The sequence below is a fragment of the Callithrix jacchus genome, chromosome 3, assembly GCF_049354715.1.
Source record: "Callithrix jacchus isolate 240 chromosome 3, calJac240_pri, whole genome shotgun sequence".
Classification (NCBI taxonomy): Eukaryota; Metazoa; Chordata; class Mammalia; order Primates; family Cebidae; genus Callithrix; species Callithrix jacchus.
Window position 1 is genome coordinate 46,620,673 of NC_133504.1, and position 19,309 is coordinate 46,639,981.

At 41.9% G+C, this 19,309-nt stretch overlaps 2 protein-coding genes across 9 annotated transcripts in view; both read right to left on the bottom strand.

Annotated features, from left to right (window-relative positions):
* DCLK2 (doublecortin like kinase 2) overlaps positions 1 to 19,309 on the bottom strand; it is a 192,086-nt gene that overhangs the window by 86,360 nt on the left and 86,417 nt on the right. The gene's annotated exons all lie outside the window — the stretch shown is intronic.
* Positions 1,421 to 3,374, bottom strand: LOC100402559 (importin subunit alpha-1). Its single transcript, XM_002745414.7, has one exon. The coding sequence runs from the start codon at positions 3,244 to 3,246 to the stop codon at positions 1,657 to 1,659; it is 1,590 nt and encodes a 529-aa protein (XP_002745460.3). The 5' UTR covers positions 3,247 to 3,374; the 3' UTR covers positions 1,421 to 1,656.

Below are 19,309 nucleotides of genomic sequence, written 5' to 3' on the forward strand. Positions count from 1 at the left end.
ATAACCTAACTGATAAGGAACACACTCTCACTGAGCCCTGGGATGGGCTGCTCATAACATCTATTAAACACTGCATCTCCAGATCAAGCCAAAGCATACACTTGATATTGAAAAACAAGATCACCTGGGGAAACTGAGCTAACTGGCTTGGTAATCAGCTCAACAGTCAGAATGAACTGAAATGCAGAACTGATCAGTGAGAACTGTGGACTAGCCATTTCTGGAGCACTCACTATATGAAGGAATATACATGCCTTCATATGTGTCACTGCCAGAGTGTTGCAAAGTTATTACCCAAAGAGCATTAAAACCCACCACTACTTTGGGATTGCAACAGTGGCCACACTTTCAGAAGTACAGACCTTGGTTCTGTTAGAAGCAGAACGTATCCAAATCACAGGGCACCAAAGTATGTTCCTGGTGGTGAATCTACATGGGTCTGCAACAACCTCAATTCTTGTCTCCTCAGAAGAAAGAATTCAACTGAGAGGCATAAAGCAGAAGAAGAGACTGAGGCAATTTTTAGAGCAGGAGTGAACGTTATTAAAAAGCTTTAGAGCAGGAATGAAAGGAAGTCTTTATACTTGGAAGAGGGCTAAGCAGAAGACTTGAGAGAGCAAGTGTACAGTTTGAAGCCTGACTTGGGGTTTTACACGCTGGCATGCTTCCGGGGTCTTGCACCCTCCTCCTCCCCTAATTCTTTCCTTGGGGTCAGCTGCCACATACACAGTGGCCTTTCAGCACTTGGGAGGGGCTGCAAGCACGATGTGTTTACTGGAGTTGTACACATGCTCACCTGAGGCATTCTTCCCTTACCAATCTCACATTCCTAGAGGAAGGTCATAGACCAGTTAAACTCCGCCATTTTGCCTCTTAGTGCACGTGCCTGAGCCTACTTGCCCAACTTCTGAGATCTTACTGGGAAGCTGCTGATCACCAGTTTCAGGGTTTTTCTATCTGTTGGGGACTGTCTTTCTCTGGTGCTGGCCATGACCAATCATTATTCTACAGAAACAGCTGACAACCACCTGACCATCACTTGATGGTGGCCTGATACTCCTGGTGGGATTGGGGAGAGCCATCTCTTGCCCTGCTCATGCCTGACCAGCTACCTACTGTAACAGCTTCAGTCCTGGTCAGCTAATAATCTAATGGTAGGACTGCATCGAATGAGCCACTCTCCCTTTATTGCCAGGTAGGTACAAAGAACCATAAGATCTAGCTTTCCCACTCAAGTACTAGCTTTAGTCTCAAAAGTTAACTTCTATTAAGGCCTAAATTGAGGTCTATAGTATGACCTGGCTGACACTGGTGCAAAGTCAAAGGGCAGATACAAACTATTTCCTTCTGCAACTTCAAGGCAACCTTCCATGAATATGAAAAGTCTCTTTTTTTTTTTTTTTTTTTTTGAAGTAAAGGGTGGGTTTTAATGTTTATTTACAGGAGGCTGCAAGATATGAAATTCCACATAGAAATAAGAAATGTAGCCAGAGGACAAGCTTCATACAGTATGTACAGTTGGAACTGTTCAAGTATAGTTTCAGTGTAAAAAGTGCTACAATAATAAACCACATTTAGAAAGAGTTCTTCGTAGAGAAACAGGAAGACAAAATACCAAACATAGTACACAACAAATTTATACCTCAGCTACATGATCTAAAAGTTAAAGGTCCCAGGAGTCCCATCCTGAACTTGGAAGGTATAGCCTTCAGAGGTAGTTTCTGGCACAACATTTTGATCTTCCTCTTCCTCTACAGAGAAATACTTCTCAATTAAGTTTAATGAAGCCTTATACACAGACTCATTTTCATGGTTTTGTAGAGCTTCAATTTTGTCTAAGCCTCCACATCCTTCAATCATTATACTAAGATTCTCAGTTTCACCTAATTTCTCAGCAGCCTGAAAGATATTTGAAATGGCATCCAGGATAACCAGAATAATCTTGGTATCTTTTGCAGTTAAGAGGTTCATCAATGGTTCTATTACGCCACAATGAACAAGGTACACAATCTGTTCAACTGTTCCACCACTGGTATAGTTGGTCACAGCCCATACAGCTTCCTTTTGTGTCTTAAAATCGGCCTTAGAAAGAACACTGACAAGGAATGGGACTAATCCGTGATTCACAACTTGCTGTATCTGGTCCTGACGGCCAGCCGTGATGTTTGACATTGTCCATGTAGCTTCCTTCTGAATGTTAGTTTTGGGGTTGGTGAGCAGGCTGGGAAAGATGGCAAGTGCTCCTGCATCGATCACAACCTGAGTCTGTTCATCTGTACCAGTCACAATATTCCCTATGGCTCGTAGTGCAGGAGTCACAATTGGCAATTCAGAAGCTCCTAGAAGCTTCACAAGTTGGGGCACAACTCCTGTTTTCACGACCATGTCAATTCGTTCATTTGGACCATCAGTAAGGTAGGAAATAGCCCAGCAGGTATCTGCTAATACTTCTGGATCATCATGATGCAGGAGCCGAACTAAGGTAGGAAGAATCTGCTCAACAGCATCTAACGGGGGTGCAGGATTCTTGTTGCGGCAAAGATTTGAAAGTGTCCAGGTAAGATTACGTAAGTAACCACATGCCAAAGATGACATATCAGGAACTGCAAGAAGAGCCAAGAGTGGGTCAATTGCATCGTACTTAATAACCAAGTCTCGGAACACTGAGCCATCACCTGCAATGTTTCCTAGAGCCCATACAGCTTGTTCACTGATGTGAGCATGGGGAGATGCCAACAGAGAAATGAAGGCTGGGATGGCACCTCCATCTACCACAGCCTTGGTTTGTTCTGATGTCCCAGAAGCAATGTTAGTGAGTGCCCAAGCAGATTCAAACTGAATGGGACTACAATCAGTTCTGCCCAAGAAGGACACAAATTTTGGAATCAAACCAGCCCGGATTATGTTGTCTATGGGGGGCTGTTTTTCTCTAGAAAGTAGTTTCCTGGCAGCTTGAGTAGCTTGGAGCTGATTTTCCACGTTGTTGCTATTTATGCCTTTGACGATGTCATCAACAGACCAATTTACAGTGCCCTGGTTGTTGCGGTTTTCCTGCAGCGGAGAAGTAGCATCATCAGGAAATGAGCTTACATTTCTCCTCTTCAGCATCTGATCATCCTTCTTAGCTTTCCTTAGCTCCACATTGACTTCTATTCTGCGACGCCTCATTTCCGTACTGTCTTTTCCCTTGTTTTTGAATCTGTTAAGACGGGCAGCAGGTGTATGTGCATTCTCGTTGGTGGACATGGTTATGAGACAAAGGGAGAAAGGTACGAAGCGGGCCCGGGCTTCCACAGGAGGCTTAAGCAGGGATCCGCGGATATGGGGAAGCTGCGATAAAAACGACCACCTCGGGTTCAGCTCAAAGACCGTGTGCTATGAAAAGTCTCTTTAGCAGTCACTTGTGTAGTCATAGTCTGCCCTTCATAAACAAGGACATAACTAGAGCAACAGCCCAAAGAGCTGCTTGTCTGTAGCCTGCTGCCAGGCTTCCAAGATGGCTTTTCTCTCTCCTTCCAGTTGAAATAGATAATTTTTTCTGGCATTTTTCCCTCTTAAAATCAGGAAAGCACATTCTAAATTGCCTTTAACTGATGGGGTCCTGATGAGTACAATTTATCTCCTGAATATCAAAGAGAATCCCCTCGACCCACCCCAGTAAGATGCCTCCCAAAGAGAATAATGCACCCAGGCGGGCCCCCTGAGCTACTCTTTAATCAGTGGCTATTTCACATAATCATAGTTATCATTAGGCAGTGTCCCTCCCACCATTTATCCTTAAGACAAGGAAGACCTCTAAAAAGGAGGCAAGGCTCCCTGCCATTCAAAAGGATCTGAAAAAAGTCAGAAGTGCTGCTTTTTGAGGGTTGTCTCCTAATCAGAAAAGGACCAGCAATCAGCCCAGTGAGCACCCACCACTTCATGACAGTACACAAAGATTGCATGAACAAAAAGGACTTAATCACTGCTTGGAGTGCCTTGCTCTAATTACAAACTCAGATAAATTATGCATTAACATTTGCATCTTAGGTAGTCATTTGTCACACAAAGAAAACAGGAAAATGTGTACTCATCACACAAGGTAGCTCCCAGCACTTCACCCCTTCAGAGATAAAACAACAAGGATATATTCTCAGTTTCACAAGTAACAATGAATTCTAGGGACAAGCAAAATATTGTTTTTTGTTTTTTTTTGTTTTTGTTTTGTTTTGTTTTTGTTTTTGAGACAGGGTCTCACTCTGTCATTCAGGCTGTAGTGCAGTGGCACAATCATGGCTCACTACAGCCTTCATCTCCCAGGCTCAAGTGATCCTCCTACCTCAGCCTCCCAAGTAGCTACAACCACAGGTGCATGCCACCATACCTGGCTAATTTTTTTTTTTTTTTAATTTTACGTAGAGATAGGGTCCCACTATGTTGCCCAGGCTTGTCTTGAACTTCTGGGCTCAAGTGATTCTCCCACCTCAGCCTCCCAAAGTTCTGAGATTACAGGTGTGAGCTACCATTCCTGGCCATGTTAGATTTTTAAATAACTTCTGTGTTGGTATTAACATCAACATTATCTCCATTAAATTATTAGAATCCAAACTTGGATAACTGGTGTCTTAGTTTTGCATTGCTACAACAGAATACCACAGAGTGGGTAATTTATAAAGAAATTTATTTCTCATGGTTCTGGAAGCTGGGAAGTCCAAGAGCTTGGTACTGGCATCTACAGATGGTCATCTCACTTGAAGGGGGAAAGGTGGAAGTGAGCACACAAGACAGAGGCACTGGGAGCCAGACTCGCTTTATAACTAGCCACTCTCATAACTAACCTACTCCCATTACAATGACATTAGTCCATTCATGAGGACTCTGCCTACGTTATCCAACCAGATCTTATTAGGCTCTACTCCTCAACACTGTTGCACTGGGGATTAAGTTTCCAACACATGAACTTTTAGGGGACACATTCAAACCACAGTATCAGGTGAAACAATTAAAATGAACCTAGGCAACACTATAAATGTAACAAGGTATCCCTTCCATCAGTTCTACTCAGAGGACTCACAAATCTAACAACCTAAGGTTTAAAGTTTGTGCTTATTTTCTTTAAAGGCAAATTTATGTTCTCTTTGAAACAGGTTCTCTCCTCCAACGATATTCACCATTCCAACCATAAATGTTTATTGTGTATTCAAGCTAATATGCAGCATGCAGCTGCTTATGGCAACAACTGTGACTAATATGTTCCACATTTAAAAGCAATCTTTAGCAATTGAAGCAAATTCTCCAATCTAACCAACTTCATGTGGGAAGACAAATTAAAAAAGAACTCAACCCTGGGCAACCCAATCAGCAGTTATTGTATATAAAATTACCACCCAATTCTCAGCAAACATGCATAGCATTTCTAACAGCTGCCAGATCTATGGAACAGAAACAGTGCTGGTGTACTCACGGCGGACAAAGATCAGAAGAAACCACAGAATTAAATACTCCACAGCTCAATGACCACTTTCATTTAATCACAAAACCCATAGTTGTTAAAAGCATTTTTAAACAAGGAAGTTCCTCTCCTGACAGTATATTCCATCATTACAGGCATATGGAATGTTCATGCCCTCAGGGAATCTTCTCTAAAGATTATGAATGAATTTGTCTCAGGATGGCTAAACCCACTTATTCACTACAAAATCAGAGATTACTCGTGTAAACCAAAACAAGTATTTTAATAAATCGGTGTGATAAAGGCTTTAAAAGGAGAACAGTAAGGGTCTTATAGTGTGACGAGAATCAAGAGAATTTTTGTTTCGCCTATATAATGTTATTGCAACTCAAAATAAATTTTTAGCACTCCAGGAGACATGTTTTGGTTAATCTGTACTGATAAAATATAACCAGACTTAATTTTTTTTTGAGACAGTCTCACTCTGTTGCCCAGGTTGGAGTGCAGCGGTGCAATCTCACAGCTCACTGCAACCTCCACCTCCTGCATTCAAGCAATTCTTGTGCTTCGACCTCCAAGCAGCTGGGACTACAGGTGTCTACCACCACACTCAGGTAATTTTTGTATTTTTAGTAGAGATAGGGTTTCACCATGTTGGCCAGGGTGGTCTTGAGCTCCAGACCTCAGATGATCTGCCCACCTCAGCCTCCCAAAGTGCTGGGATTACAGGTGTGAGCAACCACACCCAGCCCTTAAAATATTCTTAAACAGTATATGTACTTAGCTAATTCATTTATCTACAAATTAACAGCTATAAATCTATAGAGTATATGGAGTTGTTATAATTTACTGATGAGTAGGCTTTTGATTTGGGAGCAGGGTATGGGGGTAGAGGGGTAATTAAGTGTACCAAAAAGTATTTCTTAGTGTAATAGGTTGCACAGTTCAAAAATGCTGATGCCGCAGGCCCAACCCAGCCCACTTAATCAGATTCTGGGGCATGGGGCCAGGCATCTGTATTTCATCAGTGACAGCCAAAATATCTCCCAAGTCATCCTAATTTGCAGCTGGGGTTAAAATCAAGTGTCTCAGAGAGGTAGACATATGCTGACTTCCAAGGCAAAACTGAAGGTCACCTTTATTGCTGGCCTAAAAACCACAAAAAAATGTCAGAAATAAAATGGGTTGTGGTAGGCTGGTGCAGTGGCTTATGCCTATAATTCCAACACTTTGGGAGGCCAAGGTGGGAGGATGGGCCAGGAGTTTGAGACTAGCCTGGTCAACATAGTGAGATCACGGCTCTACAAAACAGAAAACAAAACAGATGTTGCAAAGTGTTGGTACTGTCCTTAACCACAGAAAGTAGAAAACAGTTAAAAATCAAATAACTAAGGCTGGGTGTGGTGGCTCACGCCTGTAATCCCAGCACTTTGGGAAGCTGAAGCAGGCAGATGACAAGGTCAGGAGTTCAAGACCAGCCTGGCCAGCATGGTGAAATCCCTTCTCCACTACAAACACAAAAATTAGCTGGGCATGGTGGTGTGTGCCTGCAATCCCAGCTACTTGGGAGGCTGAGGTAGGAGAATCACTTGAACCTGGGAGGTAGAGGTTGCAGGGAGCCAAGATTACGCCACTGCACTCCAGCCTGGGTGACAGAATGAGACTCTGTCTCAAAAAAAAAAAAAAATCAAATAGCTAACTTCCTAAGATTGATAGAACAATGGTGATGCTTCATCTCAATCATAATCATTCATTTTCTTATGAGATTCAAATGAGAAAACAAGACAGCAGTTTTTAGAATCTGAAAAATGTGACAAAAATTAAGTAAATTATGTGCCTCTCTAAAACACAGAATCTTGAGCATGGCTGCATAATGCTTTTTCATATAGTAATTGCTTAATAACTAATGTTTAGTGAGTTCTTACTGAGTACTAAAGCCAGATAGAATATTTTCTAGGTAGTATCTTACTTAATTCACACAACTGAGCCCTATAACTGCTTTCATAGTATAGACAAGGAAATATGCTCAAAGAGATTAAGTTACATAATCAAGTCACACAGCATGGGGGTGGGGGGTGGGCTAGGATCCTGGGCTCTGAACTCCTCTATAACTGTAGTAGTTACTGAACAAAAAAGGAAATGAATGGTGAAATGGCTGGGTTTATTTATCTATTTAGAGATGGAGTCTTGCTCTGTCACCCAGGCTGGAGTGCAGTGGCACAATCTCAGCTCACTACAACCTTTGCCTCTGAGGTTCAAGCAATCCTCCTGCCTCAGCCTTCCAAGTAGCTGGGACTACAGGTGCCTGCCATCATGCCCAGCAAATTTTTGAGTTTTCGTATTTTTGGTAGAGACAGGGTTTCACTATGTTGGCCAGGCTGGTCTCAAACTCCTGACCTCATGTGATCTGCCTGCCTCAGCCTCCCAAAGTGCTGGAATTATGGGTATAAGCCATCCCGCCCAGCCTTAAATGACTGGTTTTAAAAGATAGGACTCCACTTGATTAGGTACTACCCTGCAGAATGAATAACCAATTGTCATTTTGCCAATTTTGGAAGAAAGAAAGATGTGCAGTCATAGTCAATTCTCAGTACCTACACTCGTTGGACAATTCTAATGTCATAGTAAATATCAAGCTAAATGATAAGGCCTGGAAGCAGAATAAGGGAGTTCCAAATGTGGGTCTGAGTTATCGTCCTCTATGTTGCAGTTACTTCTAGGTTAAACTTATCAATGTCCCAGGAATTGAAGAGTATGTACAGCAAAGAAGGCCTTTAAAACAGAAGACTTAGGTTGGGCACAGTGCTCATGCCTATAATCCCAGCACTTTGTGAGGCTGAGGCAGCAGGAGGACCACTTGAGTCTAGGGGACCAGCCTGGGCCACATAGTGAGACTGCATCTCTATAAAATAAAAAAATTAAAGAATTTTAATTTTTTAATTTTTTAAAAAAGAAGACAGAAAAAGCTCAGAAACATAATTAAGACATACATTTGATTTGAAATTACAACCAATAAATTAATTTAAAATATCTAGATATTTGTTAGGTTAACTAAAATTAACGTTCTGCTCTTTCATAATATGGGTCAGAAATTTTGTGAAGGAAGGTATACAAATATACATATGGAAGATAATACTATTTAATAGAGTGAAGTTGGCCCTAAATCCCAATACTTGAAGTGCAGTCGCTACTCTGTCCCTAATAATTTAATGTATTAAAAATAAATCAGGCTGGATGCAATGGCTCATGCCTGTAATCACAGCAATTTGGGAGGCTGAGGTTGGAGAACTGCTTGAGGCCAGGAGTTCAAGATTAGCCTGGGCAACATAGCAAGATCCCACCTCTACAAAAATATAAAAAATTAGCCAGGCATGATGATGTATGCCTGTGAGGCATTACTTGTGAGGCTGAGGTGGGAGGATCACCTGAGCCCAGGAGATCGAGGCTGCAGTGAGCCATGTTTATACCACCGCACTCCATCCTGGGCAAGAGCGCAAGACACTGTCTCAAAATAAGTAAATAAATCAAAACCAATAAACAGAAGGTGGTGACATAAAGAAAGTCACAATAAAGTCAAAAATGTTCATGACTGCTGAGGTCTGACAATCCTGGGAAGAATCACAAAGCCATAAGCCCCTAGCAGTAAGGTTACAAGATACAACCTTGAAGCAACACCCCTTTATAAAGGTAAGAAGTCAGACACAAACATCTCACAAAATATCTTATTATTTTCATTCACACTGAAGTTCCCTGGACAATCCAGCTCTAAAATAATAGTTTCACAAATTGCAATTTCTCATCTCCCACTTTCCCAGCCCTTTGTAATTACAAATGGAAACATATCTGTGGATTCTGAGTACATCTGTGCATACTTTTCAATGTACATAACCTGGCTTCCTTCCTTTCCTCACAAACTGTTAATATGTTAGAAAACCAAACTGATTCCAGAGATCTTCTGTGAATTACTGTATTGAATTATGGGGTGTCACAGCGCCTTTTATCACTCATGTCTTATAAATTATCTGATATAATCTAAAGAAGGGGGAACCATCTCAGACCTCTGGGAACAAAAAAATTTGTATTTTGTCTCTTTGTAATGCACATCCTAGATATATTACCCTCTGAACACACAAACACAGACTTATATCTAACTCTTGAGGGAAGGCCTATCAAGTAGCTCTGCAGATGTCTGATTTACCAATATCCATTTATTTTTCTAATTTATAGAGGTGAGCTGAAACTGCAAATAGAAAGCACATTTATTACTGGTTTATAAGACCCTTATGAGTTAAAAGATAGCCTGTATCTGGGCAATTCTATTCTGATTTACATCACAAGAGGGATGCTTCCTCGCTTACCCTGAAAGTAAGTTTTCTATATCTTCATTGACTTTCAGTACCTGCTCACAATCTATATACTTAAAATTCATACAAAGTAGTCACATGTTTTACCTAAATTGTTTTATTCCTTTTTGTCATTTCTTGACACAAATGAATTTAACTACCTTTTTGAGTTTTTGTATTTTTTTTTTTTTAAGTTACAGGGATAGATTATATATTAATTGAAAAAACATTAAATTTGGAATCAGGAGTCCTCCTTCCTGTCACCAAACATGTGTGTCATTTCAGTTAAGTCACAGCCTCTCTGGAGCTTTAATTACCTCACCAATAACATGGAGGCACTGCGGTAGAGGATTTCTGAGGCTCTTTCCTATCCATGACCCAATAACACAAATGTTTCCAAATACCCAGAGCAAAGAGGCCCTTTCTTTTTCTTCACTCAGAACAGAGTCCAGTGGGAATGAATCTGATGGCTGGATGGGACAGTCTACCTAGTGCCTTGCTCAGCTTCGGAGTCTTTTTTTTTTTGAGACGTTCACTCTTGTTACCCAGGCTGGAGTGCAGTGGCGAGATCTCGGCTCACCTCAACCTCCGCCTCCCGGGTTCAAGCAATTCTTCTGCCTCAGCCTCCCGAGTAGCTGGGACTACAGGCGTGCGCCACCATGCCCAGCTAATTTTTTTTGTATTTTTAGTACAGACGGGGTTTCACCATGTTGACCAGGATGGTCTCGATCTCTTGACCTCATGATCCACCCGTCTAGGCCTCCCAAAGTGCTGGGATTATAGGCGTGAGCCACCACGCCCGGCCAGCTTTGGAGCCTTATCGGAACATGGTGATGATTACAAATCTTGGCTCCATCCCAATTTACTGTGAAACAAAACAAGTCATTTAGCTATTTAATACTGCCATTTCCTCAGCCATACAATATCCTTGTAGAAGCTTGAAGAAGTTACTTAATCTCCTTGAGTTTTGGGTTTTTAACTGCCCCGGGACATCAACAATGTCAAAATATACAGATGAACTCCACTGACATCCTTGGGACCTCCTGATCAACATGGTGCTAGAATACTGAACATAAATAAAATCCTAAAAGCTGCAAAAGAACAAACATGTAACTATTGGGAGAGAAAAATGCTGCTCTTAAAGCACTCTCCACAATGAGTCATCAAAACCCCACATGATAGCTCACACCTGCAGTCTTGGCACTTTGGGAGGCTAAGGCAAGCAGATTGCTTCAGCCCAGGAGTTTGAGACCAGCCTGGACAACATGGTGAAACCCTGTTTTTATAAAAAGTACACAAATTAGCCAGCATGTGGTAGCACACTTCTGTAGTCCCAGCTACTCAAGAGGGTAAGGTAGGAAAATCGCTTAGGCCTGGGAGGACAAGGCTGCAGTGAGCAGTGATGACATCACTGCACTCCAGCCTGGACCACTGACTAAGATCCCGTCTCACCAAAGAAAAAAATAGTCATCAAAGAGGGTTTGCAAATAAAAAAGTAAAGAAAAAGAAAAGGGAAAAAGAAGTCACACGTGTTTATTACCTTTTGTATGATGGATCACTGTGTGTTTTATGTATCTCTCATTCCTAAGTCACATGCCCAGGGATTCTCATTCTAGCAAAGCAGAACATACGAAAACATGTTCTCCTGACCACCTCCCCTCTCACCGTCCCAGCTCCCATCTGATCCAAATTCCACTTTTGCCACTAGGATTATTTTTATAAAAATACTTTCCTGATCACATCACTTTCACTGTCATGACCAAGTCAATTTACTTTCATGCAAATTGGAAAAAGGCCTCTCTTCATCGATGAAGGTTTCAATTATTTATTATATTATTGCATACCATGAAAGCCCTACTCAAAGAAGCAGTCAAATATTATAGCTTTACCTTCATAAAGAGAAGCCCACACTCTCAGCTTTTCACAATACCCCCACCACATGCCAGGGCACATGTGTTGTAAGTGTGTACATTTCACTAGCCCATGACTTTTTTTTTTTTTGAGATGGAGTTTCACTCTTGTTACCCAGACTGGAGTGCAATGGCACGATCTCGGCTCACCGCAACCTCCGCCTTCTGGGTTCAGGCAATTCTCCTGCCTCAGCCTCTCGAGTAGCCTGGACTACAGGCATGCACCACCATGCCCAGCTAATTTTTTTTTGTATTTTTAGTAGAGACGGGGTTTCACCATGTTGACCAGGATGGTCTCGATCTCTTGACCTCATGACCTACCTGCCTTGGCCTCCCAAAGTGCTGAGATTATAGGTGTGAGCCACCGCGCCCGGGCAGCCCATGCCTTCTAAACGAGGTGACTGTGTCAGGTTTCAAAGTAAGTGAGAGACAGGGATTAGGAATCTAAGAGTGTCAGAGGAGAAGTGACAAGAGAAGCCACCTTTGGGGACATCCAGAAGGCAGATGCAATGGTGCAGCAGATACATGTATGTGCGCCGTAAAGTGGTGTGTGTATGTGCATAGAGGGTTGGGCTGTGGAACTGATGAAGGAAGACCTCTCCTCTGCAGCTCCAGGATTCAATGGAGAAGCCTGAAATCTCTACACCAGCCACTCTCATGTTAGCTTGTGTCTAGGATGTGAATGACACTCCCTTTGATGTGGCGTCTGTTCTTCTGGAGAGCACAATATAAGCATCTGACATGGCTTCCTGGAGTATCACGCTCTTGCTCACTTTGTTAATTCCTCATTGCTCAAAGAAAAAAAAAATGAGATCCCTCAGCAAACTTGTATTCAGCATCCTTCAGAATCTGGCTCCACATTTATTTCTTCTTCTCAACATACTCCCTAAAGTTTCTAAACACTATGTTATTCATGATTCTTCCAACAAGCCTGGTATTTTCACTCCTCCGTGCCTGAGGCACCTTCGGGTTTTTTTTTTTTGCTTGAATTTCTTTCTTTTTTCCTTTTTTTTTTTTTTGAGATGGTGTCTCGCTGTCACCCCATCTGGAGTGCAGTGGCCCAATCACAGTTCTATATTCAAAAACCAAATTCACCCACCCTGACAAATGCCACCTTTCCTGTGCAGTTTTTACTTTCTTTTAGCAGAATTAGTCACTACCACTTCAGTTATTCATTCAAGAAACAATTAATGAACATCTCAGTCTGTTAGGAGTATATTTATCATTATATTATAAAATTTTAGTTATATGTTGAAGAATTCCTTCAAAACATTTATATTCCTGGAGACTGGTATGGCATCCAACATATGTTAGGTGCTCAGTAGAGGAATGCAATTTTATATCCCCAATACTCTATCCAGTCAGCAAAATAGAGAGTAACCATTATCAATTAGCTCACGCATTCTCAAAGGGGCAGTGTGCCTCTGTGACAGAAGGGGGCAAAAATAACTTATTGGGAGGTGTTATAGACTAAAGTACAGCCCCCTAAAATTCATATGTTGAAGCCCTACCATCTAGGACAGCAGAATGTGACTGTATTTAGAGACAGAGTCTTCAAAAGGGTAATTAAGGTTAAATGAAGCCATAATCCAATGTAACCAGTGTCCTCATAAGAATAGAAAAGGTGGACACAGATACCAGGGTGAGCATGCCTAGAGGAAAAGTCATGTGAACACATAGCCAGAAAGGAAAGTGCCTCCAGAGAAATCAAACATGCTGACATCTTTATTTTGAACTTCTCATCTCCAAAACTGTGAGAAAATAGATTTCTGTTGTTTAAGCTACCCAATACATAGTACTGAATTATGGTAGCCTTAGCAAATTAATATAAGGGGTAAAACATCGTAGATATTTCAATGATTTGTGGCCCTCCAAAGTTCAACCCTGACAAAATTATATTCCTTACTATTTACCTCAATAGAATAAAATTAAAAGATTCTAGGCCAAGCACAATGGCTCATGCCTGTAATCCCAGCACTTTGGGAGGCGAAGGTAGGCAGACCACTTGAGCTTAGAGACTTCAGAGTTCAAGACCAGCTCAGGTAGCATGGCGAACCTCCATCTCTGCTAGGAGCAGTGGCTTCTGGCAGTGCTGTAATCTCAGCACTCTGGGAGGCTTAGGAGGGCAGATCACTTGAGGTCAAAAGTTTAGCCTAGCCAACATAGTGAAACCCTGTCTCTACTAAAAATATAAACATCTGCCAAGCTTGTTGGCACACACCTATAATCCTAGCTACTGGGGAGGTTGTGGCATGAGAATCAGTTGAACCCAGGAGGCGGAGGTTGCAGTGAGCCAAGATCAAGCCACTGTCTGGGAACAGAGTGAGACACCATCTCAAAAACAAACAAACAAACAAAAACCATCTCTACAAAAAATACAAACTTAGCTGGACACAGTGGTACCTGCTTGTAGTCCCAGCTACTCAGAGAAGGGGATGGTGGGTGGGAGCTGAGGTGGGAGGATTGCTTGAGCCTGGGAGGTTAAGGTTGCTGTGAGCTGTGATCACGTCACTGCACTCTGGCCTGGGTGACAGAGACCTTGTCTCCAAAAAAACAAAAAAAACATAATCTCAAAAATGTAAAATTAAAAAAAAAATTTTAAGATTTTTAGTTAATAAATAAATATAACCCATTTAAATTTATCTTTTCTCTTTGAAGGGCAATAACAAAAAAAAAAAGGTGAGAAACACTAAAACAGCTAATGGAGAAATGTACTTTCCATCACAATGTTTGAGTTTAGATTTAATGCATACACACTAGAAAACAGTAACTCCCAGCTGTGCCCAGTGGTTCAACCTGTATTCCCAACACTTTGAAAGGCCGAGGAAGGCAGATTGCTTGAATCCAGGAGTTCAAGACCAGCCTGAGTAACAGAGTAAGACCCTGTCTCTACAATAAATAAATAAGCCAGGTGCAGTGGTGTGCATCTGTGGTCCCAGCTACTGGGAAGACTGGTGGGAGGATTGCTTGACCACAGGAGGTTAAGGCTGCAGTGATCACACCACTGCACTCCAGCTGGGGCAGCAGAGAAAGACTCTGTCTCAACAACAAAAAAAAAAGTAGCTCCCTAAAACCTATATACATATTCTTTTTGTGTGTGTACGTGTGTGTGTGTGTGTGTGTGTGTGTGTGTGTGTGTCAGAGTCTCAGTCTATTTTACAGGCTGCAGGTGCCCGTGGCATGATCATAGCTCACTGCAGCCTAACCTTGGGGATTAACGAATCCTCCCCCCTCAGCCTTCAGAGTAGCTGGAACTACAGGCATGCGCCACCATGCCCAGCTATTTATTTACTTATGTTTTGGTATAGAAGGGCCTCACTATGTTGCCCTAGCAGGTTTCAAACTCCTGGAATCAAGCAAGCCACCCACCTCAGCCTCACAAAGTGCTAAGATTATAGGCATGAGCCATGATGCCCACCACCTATCTTCCTGCTCTTTACATTTTCCTTCTTGTTACACAGGGTCAATGTGCCCTCCCGGAGGTGTGGTGTGAAATCCACCTTCTCCTGCCTTCTCGGGATCTTGTCTGTTTTTACTTCTTGATGGAATCATCTGTAATAACCATATTTCTCAAGTTTGTCCCACCTCAACAAACATCTAACGTGGCTTCTGCACCACCATCCTTTGCGGAGGTTCCTGATCACAGCAACACACTTGAGTCAAGTCCAATGGGTGTGTCTCAGTTCTCACCTTACAACGACTGCTTGGCAGAGTATGTCCACTTACCTCCTAAAAGACTCTTTTTCCTTGACTTTTACCTCACATTCATCTGTCTTTCCCTGACTACCCAGGCCACTCCTCTCCCTCCTAGCTTCCTCCCTCTGGCCATTACTGATGGAATTCTTCAAGGCTCAGTCTTAGCCCCCTTCTTCCTTCCTTCCTTACTTTCATACAGATTATTTACTTCATGACATAAATTCCCATGTTTCCAACCTTGCTGTAGGGCTGTCTGTTCTCCTCAATGGACCTCTATCCACCCATTTGCAGTCTTGCCTCTGCCTTCTTCCTATTGCTACTAGGGTTAAAAACTCAGAAATCCCAATCTTCCTGATGTACAATGCCCACCATAAGCTACTCCCATGATGTCTCAGGGGTTTTACTCATGATGGCTACAAGCCTTTCTCAACACCTGCTGGCAGTAACCAGACAGCCCATCACCCTCTTACTATTCCTGACCCTCCAAAGAGGCCTCCCTAAAACCACATTTCCATGGTCTCTGTCAAACATATGTTCAGACAGGATACAAGTAATTTATTCACTTATCAAATATCAGTACAATCACTCTCTTTCTTTCATAAAGTAATGCTTTACTGCAAACAAAAACCAAATCTCTTGAAACACATATTCCAACTCTACAGTTCATATGGACTAATTATCTACTTCAGTTTGTACACAGAAGGAAAATACATGTTTTGATCCAGAAGAAAATTATGCAACATATTCTTATGTGTATGTTGTTAATGCTGGTGAGTTGAACCTTCTGAATTCATTTTGAGTCATTTTCATGTACTACTGTTGTTTCTTTTTATTTTTTGGAGACAGGATCTTGCTCTGTTGCCCAGGCTGGAGTGCAGTGGCACAATCATGGCTCACTGCAACCTCTGCCTCTGGGCTCAAGCTATCCTCCTATCTCAGCCTCCTGAGTAGCTGGGACCACAGGTGTGTGACATCACACCTGGCTAACTTTTGTATTTTTTGTAGTGCTGGAGTTTCCACATGTTGCCTGGGCTAGTCCTGAACTCCTAGGCTCAAGTGATCCACCCACCTGGGGATCGCAAAGTTCTGGGTTTACAGGCATGAGCCACCACACCCAAGCAGATACTGTTATTCAAATGAGAAAGTACATTCACATGTGTATTTCTTATAAAAATAAGCTAATATTCTAAATCATGAATTTTAGAGGTGGTCACATGACATACACACTCACAACTCATTTAATTATATAGTCAAGACTGGTACATTCTATTACATGTAAAATTATACTCCAATATAGCTCATAAAAGATAAAATTTTTAAAAATAAGCTTCCTACCATGAGAAAGGCAAAAGTGAAACAAAAACCCATAACCCCACTTCCATTTCTATACACTTGTCTAGTGGAGGCTTCAACAAATAGTTCATTAGTTTCCTTTAGGTGTTTAAAGGCACAAGGTAATAATATTAAAAGCTTGCTTCTAAAAAAATCAAAGCAAGAAAATAAAATACACAGCAATATCTCTCACAGAAATTCATACTGGATCTAAAAATTTAAATCTTTGAAAAACGAAGTGTCCAGATATGAAGTCTCACAAGTACACTAGAGTACTTATCACATTTATGACCCAAGTTCCTCATCAAGGTAAGCACCTTAAGAGATCAGGTTCTGATCTGGTTTATCTTTGCATACCTAATACATAGCAAGATTCTTGATACAAAATCTATGTTAATGTGTTGACATGAAGGAATGAATCCTCGATTTCAAGGGGCTTACAGTCTAGTGGAGCAGGTAACAGTAACTAAAGGACACTCTGGTCAATGTTCTTTGGCAAGTGAAGAGAAATACTGACAAATGTATTACTGGAAAGACTAAGGATGAGGAGCCCTTATGAACCAGGCCTATGTTGCAAGTTGGCTTTTGCCACTCAGCATCCATGTCCCCACTTTTCTGATAACAGAACACACTTTTTCATTGGGAAACCACCCCTCTCCACCCAATCCAGGACGGCCTTCGATTAGTGCCAGTAGAGCACCCAGTTTCCAATTACACAGTTTGATTCTGAAATTATGCCCTGTTGTGAAAGCTCATTCAGACATGCTTGCTGGAAGGGATGGAATGGAACTTGGACCTATGTCAGAACTGGCCTAAAGCTGCCAGGGTCATAAGGACAGACAGCCACAGGAAACACACTGAGTCCTGATGATGAAGCACTTGGGCCTCCTGGTTTTCTAGCACAGCTAGATCTAGCATCAGCCAATAAGCACCTCCATTTTCTCCTCAAACCAGTTTGTGCCTGTTTTTCTGATGGAAAGTGTCCTAATACAGACTTAATATACATATAAGAGTTTGTGGTTGGGTGTAGTAGTTCACACCTGTAATCCCGTACTTTGGGAGGCTGAGGCAAGGAGGATCACTTGAGCCCAGGAGTTCAAGATCAGCCTGGGCAACCTGGCAAAACCCCATCTCTACTAAAAAATTATTTAAAAATTAGCTGGATGTGGTGGCACATGCATGTAGTCCCAGCTACTCGGGAAGCTGAGGTGGGTAGATTGCTTGAGCCCAGGAGGTTGAGGTTGCATTGAGTCGTGACTGTACCTCTGCACTCCAGCCTAGGTGACAGAATGAGACTGTCCCCGACCTCTGAAAAAAATGTTTGTCAAATAGAGGATGGTGCACAAATAGGTGTCAAGGCTGGCAGGCCTTGTGACAGGGATATCAGGTCATATCAAGCACTCCCAAGGCTTCTCACTGCCTTCAGCACCATACAGAAGGTCCCTCACCCTCTGGTTCTGGCCTCCCATACAAGATTCATTCTGTCACCAATTCCTTCCCCACTCCCATACTCAAAGGCAAAAGAGATGCATAGCAATAACGGGTTCTGCAACAGCGCACCCTTCCATGGTGGCCAAGTACTCCATGGACTTTCACGCAGCTCAATACCTTTGCTTAGATCAGTAAAATTCTCATTTACTCCTTCACCAATTGAAGTCCTTGCTCACTTGTCAAAGCCTTGCTTTAAATGTTCCAACTCTGGAGAGGAGAGAAGAGTCTCTCACAGTCAGAGTGAGTCATTCCTTTGTTCTCACAGTATTTTGTTTAACATCTTAAAGCATTTGCCAAGCTCATTATTCAGCTGTTCATACTCACAAATGGATGATACTGGCCTTGAATTTGTTCCTTAAGCCTATTCCACTTAAAGCACCATTTTGTATATTCAAGCACCAGCATAATAAGGACTATTTTTTCTTTGCAAATAAAAGAGGTAGGATTTTAAAAAAATTCTTTAAACAAAAATGCATATTTTTGGTTGTATCTTAACCATTAACTAAAGTCACTCCAAACAATAAAATCTAAGTCAGCATTCAGTTTCTCTCAGGGCAGTATATGAGCAATTTATTGTTTTGAACCAGTTATGGAGCTTTCACGTCTCTATTCTATTTATACAGAATTTAAAAAATCAGGCTGGGCACAGTGGCTCACGCCTGTCATCCCAGCATTTTGGGGAGGCTGAGGTGGGCAGATCACCTGAGATTTGGAGTTCAAGACCAGCCTGGCCAACATGGTGAAACCCCATCTCTACTAAAGATAAAATTCCAGCTACTCAGGAGGCTAAGGCAGGAGAATCGCTTGAACCCGGGAGGCAGAGGTTGCAGTGAGCCAACATCATGTTACTGCACTCCCACCTGGGCAACAGTGAGACTATTTTAAAAATTATAAAAATAAGTAAAAATAAAAAATCATAATATGTCACAAGTGCTTTCAAATGTGTGTTTTCTCGCTGAGTTTTATTATTTACTGAAGGCTAATATCCTGAAGGTTCACAGGATCCACATCTTGCAGATCATTCCGTTTTTCCTCCTGTTCTTACAAAATCAACATATATTATTTTTAATGCTTTCTACACTTTGGTGAACATGTGTGAGTGACTT

Excerpts from the sequence above, each read along its gene's own strand:
- LOC100402559 (XM_002745414.7), bottom strand. The coding sequence starts at position 3,246 with ATGTCCACCAACGAGAATGCACATACACCTGCTGCCCGTCTTAACAGA.